Consider the following 5,000-nt stretch of genomic DNA (forward strand, 5'->3'; position numbering starts at 1 on the left):
AAGAAGCTTATTTTCCCCATAACTTAAGACACTGAATATGACAAACACGCCTCGCTACGTAACTTTTCCCATCACAACACCATGAGACCCACGAAGAAGATAAATAAGAGGAAATTTAAAGGTATATAGTCAGAGAGAGAGAGAGAGAGAGAGAGGCAGGTGGGGAGGGAGAGAAGAAATGAATGGCAGGGAGAAGGAAGAGACGAATAAGAGAAAATGACGCAACAGGAAGGGGAGGGAGTGTGTGTGTGTGTGTGTGTGTGTGTGTGTGTGTGTGTGTGTGTGTGTGTGTGTGTGTGTGTGTGTAGTGGTGGCAGTCATAGAGGTGAATGAGGATGAGTGTGTGGCTGCAGTGTTTAAGGAAGGCGTGCTGGGAGGGTGGAGTGGTTCAGAGAGGTGTATAAGTAGGAAGATAAGTCAACATCAGGACGTAGCAGTAGTAGTAGTAGTAGTAGTAGTAGTAGTAGTAGTAGTAGTAGTAGTAGTAGTGATGTGGGACGGAATAAAGCAGCGATAGAAAAAGTACATACGTCCTCTGTGTGTGTGTGAGAGAGAGAGAGAGAGAGAGAGAGAGAGAGAGAGAGAGAGAGAGAGAGAGAGAGAGAGAGAGAATAGAATGACGACAGAAGAGGCAGAAGATGAAGAAGAATGTAATTATACTGAAAATGAGGAGGAGGAAGAGGAGGAGGAGGAGGAGGAGGAGGAGGAGGAGGAGGAGGAGGAGGAGGAGGAGGAGGAGGAGGAGGAGGAGGAGGAGGAGGAGGAGGAGGAGGAGGAGGAGCTGGCTATAACACTTACCATGTCCTTCTCTGAGATGGGTCCCATGCTACGGATGAGAAGACTAAACTTGACGATCGTGGTCCTTCCTGCAGACACAGAGGCATGGCATTAGTACACACACACACATGCACACACACACACACACACACACACACACACACACACACACACACACACACACACACACACACACACACACACGAGTACAAGTAGTCATATTTTTTTTATTGCTAACTCTCTCTCTCTCTCTCTCTCTCTCTCTCTCTCTCTCTCTCTCTCTCTCTCTAATCCCTCCCGCTAGTGTATAGATTTTGACTCGTATATTAATTCCACAAGTGTAGGAGTTTATGCTTACTGTGTCTTGTAAATGTATGGTTAGTGAACCTTACCATGCAGTCCATACATCTGCCTAGTCTTTGCTCGGCTATTTAGTTACTGAAACTGGAGGGGAGGTATCTTTTAACTCCTTCAGTACTGGGACACATTTTTACCTTGAGGTTTGCGTACGATTAGACCATTTTATTAACCCCTTCAGTACCATGACACGTCTTTGTATTTATTCTGGTTACTATTTGGCGATTTTATTCAGCTTCAGAAACTCATGTGAGGAATAAAATGGTGAAGAGTTTGGACCATTAACCTTCTGACCTCCACAGTACCTTGCTAGTGTAAATAAAATTGTCTAAACACACTCAAAACCCATGGTAAAAATGTGCTCCAGTACTGAAGGGGTTAACATTAGGAAGGGTCTATGGAGGTCAGGAGGTTAATGGCAAGAGTCTTCACTATTTTAACCCCTTACATGAGTTTCTGAAGCTTTATAAAATCACCAAATAGAAAGCAGAATGAATATGGAAACGCGTCATGGCACTGAAGGGATTAAAACCAAAGCGGAGGTGAGATTTTTTAAGTGACTAACACCTGACGACAAGAAATTCGCTATGGGAGGTACTGTGATCCTTCCGCGCCACCTCTCCATTTCCCTTCCTCATGGCCACCTTACTGCCAACATACTCGTAGTCTCTTCCTGCTCTGTCCGTCCAGCTTCCCACATGGCAGGAGAAACACGCCGGCAGTCTGAATAACCCACAGAGCAACAAACACGTGATGAATGATGCTGCCTCTGTCTGGGCGGCGCGAGGAGGGTATGGAGAGGCGTAAAGGGGTAAGGGAGGCCGCAAGGTCACTGCCAGAAGTGAGAGTGGAGGAAGTAAGAGTGAGGAAGTGAGAGGGAGTGAGTGAGAGTGACGCCTTCCACCTTATGAGACGGAAGTGGTGGAGTGTGGTGTGAGGTGGGTATATGGAGAGGCATAAAGGGTAGGGAAGGTTGCAAGGTCGTCACTAGAAATGAGTGGAGGAAGTGAGAGTGAGGGAGTGAGAGTGAGGGAGTGAGAGTGATGCCTTCCACCTTATGAGACAGGAGGGGTGGAGTGTGGTGTGTTAGTGAGCTCGCTGTGTGGATTTTGTGTTGTTACTTTGATCTTGGGGGTTTAAATTTTATATGTCACTGTTAAATCTTTCAGTATCATGACGCGTTTCCATATTCATTCTGTTTACTGTTTGGTGATTTTATACAGCTTCGGAAATTTATATGGGGATTGAAATAGTGAAGACTTTGACCATTAATATTCTGACCTTCAAAAACCTTTGCTAATGTCAATAAAATCGTCTAATCACACTCAAAAGTCATGGTAGAAATGCGTCACAGTATTGAAGGAGTTAAAGCCTTTCCCTTCTATTGCTGTTGTGTCTTTAGCGGCGTGAATTCTTTCTTGCGAGGTCAGTGAAGTATTTAATGGTTCTTGAAAACTAATAATCTTCATCCTTACTTGAATCAGAATATTGTAAAAAAAATCAAAAGATTCATACCATCATCTTTTTGGCCAGTGATGGGATTAATGATTCTTGACAACTGATTACCTTCATCCTTTCTTAAACCTGAATATGAAAAAAACCACTAAGCAGAAACAAACCCTTATTTATTTTTTCAGGTCATGTGTTATTTTCGCTTCTTTCCTTTTCATCTTTTTTTTTTCTCTGCTCTGTTTTTCCTGCAGCCACGGTCATTGGCTTTTTGCTCCTTTCTCAAATCTGAATATCAAAAAACTAAGCAGATTCATATCCTTATTTTTTTCTGATCTTGTATTATTTTCACTACTTTCCCTTTTTCTGCTCTTTTTCTCCTTGCAGCCACGGTCATTGAGTGTGTTGTGACTATGCTCTTCTCTTGAATGCGAATATAAAAAAAAAATTAGATTCATATCCTTATTTTTCTCATATCATTTATTATTTTCGCTTTTTTCCTTTTTTTCTGCTCTTTTTTCTCCTGCAGCCACGGTCACTGAGAGTATTGGGACTGTGCTCCTGTGGCGGGCTTGACGCTATTATCTTAGTGAGTGACAGCTCAGTAATGGGACTCAAAGTGTTTCTGTCAGCGAGTTTCACACACTGACACCAGCATTCACTCCCTGTCTCCAGGCCACCCACACTCACCATACATATTCACCATTGTGCCATTTTGTAGTAAAGCTGCGTCACTGTCTCCGTATAAAGAAATTTGGACACCATTTCACATTCAGCAACAAGTATACATATTCTAGAGCCCCTTAAAACTTGTATGTTTGCCTCGTGTTTGGTCGTGTTCTCTGCCGACAGACCTCTTGTGCAGTTAGAAGCCAATACTGCCACCCACGCCACGTTACAATATGGAAGACAGCAAACATTCTCCGCAAACTTAAGATGAAAACTGACAAACACTCTCTATGGAATCAAAATAAATTGTAGCAAATAAGCAGCATTGATGTAGATAAGATATAGCATAAAGACTCCAGATTTTATGCATTTTCTGACGTATGAAAGTGAAGTCCCAGCGTGAGTCAGTGAGAAGACCTGAGTAGTATAACAGCAGAAGTGAGGAACATGTGGCGCTCTCGTTGCTGTCTGCTGGAAGGGAAAAAGATGTGCGTAGACAGCAGTGAAGTGGAAGAAGGAGAGGAGGATAAAGAAATGAAGGACGAATAGAGTGAGATAAGAATACGAAGGAATACAAAAGGAAAGAACAAACAGAAATAGTCTTACTGTGCCTAACGAGGCTGTCTGTGTGTCTATTCTACCACTACAGATTCTACGAGTTAAAGGCTAAAGGACACCAGGGTTCAAGGAAAGAAAACAAGAGGGTACATGGAGAAAAGAAGTCAAAGATGTGATAGGAAAGGTTGAAAAAAAATATTATATAGGCGCAAAGTATATTATTTGAGGTGTTGATATGAGGTGATTGCCCAACCTTTGCTTAAAAGTTTCTATTATATTACTACCGACAGAAATAAGATGAAAGAGAGGAGAGGCAAGCAGAAGGTGGAGGAGAGGTAGGAAGAGAGGAAGAAAAGTCAGAAGAGAGAAAATGGAAGAGGATAAAGGCAGCGAAGAACGAATGGTAACTTATCTCTCACGGTAATTGGGAGGATTTTAAGAATGGCTTCAGTTGACAAATAGCTGCGTCCGTTGAGGCACAAAACACAAGTCCTGTTCAGAGTTGATTCCCGAACTGATTTGGCTCCACGAAGAGTAAATAGAAGACTTGAATCTCTCTTCTTTTCTTCTTTTTTTCCTTCCTTTTTTTTTCCAAACGAACCAAAGACGGACAGACAACGAGAGTCCCTGTTTAGAGCGCAGACTTACTCGCTCTGAATGATGAGGATGAAGAGGATGGAGGAGGAGGAGGAGGAGGAGGAGGAGGAGGAGGAGGAGGAGGAGGAGGAGGAGGAGGAGGAGGAGGAGGAGGAGGAGGAGGAGAGGAGGAAGAGGAGGAAGAGGAGGAGGAGGAGGAGGAGGAGGAGGAGAAGGAGGAGGAAGAGAAGGAGGCAAGGAATTGGTGAACTGTGGACTGATCATTATGTAAGTAGAAGCTCCATTTTCTTTCTTTCTTCTTTTTTGAGACCTGAGAAAAATTTAACCCATTCATTATTCTCTTCCGTTTTCTTTCCTCTTGACCTGTAATGAGAAACCTTTGCTCTTTCGCCACGACTGTTTCCATCCTCTCAACAATGTCTCATCTTCAGTAACGTATAAACCTTCTTAATATGTCACTAGAGTCTTAAGAATCTTCGTTACCTCAAATGGAGCTTACTGAAAGTTGTCGAGATGCTGGAAGGAGTGTTTCAGAGTAGTATTGCTTGTTTTGTAACCGTAAACAACACTCAAGAAACCAAATGGCAGTGTTC

At 42.9% G+C, this 5,000-nt stretch overlaps 1 protein-coding gene across 1 annotated transcript in view; it reads right to left on the bottom strand.

Moving 5' to 3' along the window:
* The window catches only part of LOC123520280 (gamma-aminobutyric acid receptor subunit alpha-2-like), a 119,813-nt gene that overhangs the window by 30,139 nt on the left and 84,674 nt on the right, over window positions 1-5,000 (bottom strand). The window contains exon 4 of the mRNA XM_045282428.1: window positions 799-866. Coding sequence (XP_045138363.1) covers window positions 799-866 — 68 coding nt within the window. The remainder of the gene's footprint in view (window positions 1-798; window positions 867-5,000) is intronic.

This window comes from Portunus trituberculatus, chromosome 46 (genome assembly GCF_017591435.1).
Source record: "Portunus trituberculatus isolate SZX2019 chromosome 46, ASM1759143v1, whole genome shotgun sequence".
NCBI lineage: Eukaryota > Metazoa > Arthropoda > Malacostraca > Decapoda > Portunidae > Portunus > Portunus trituberculatus.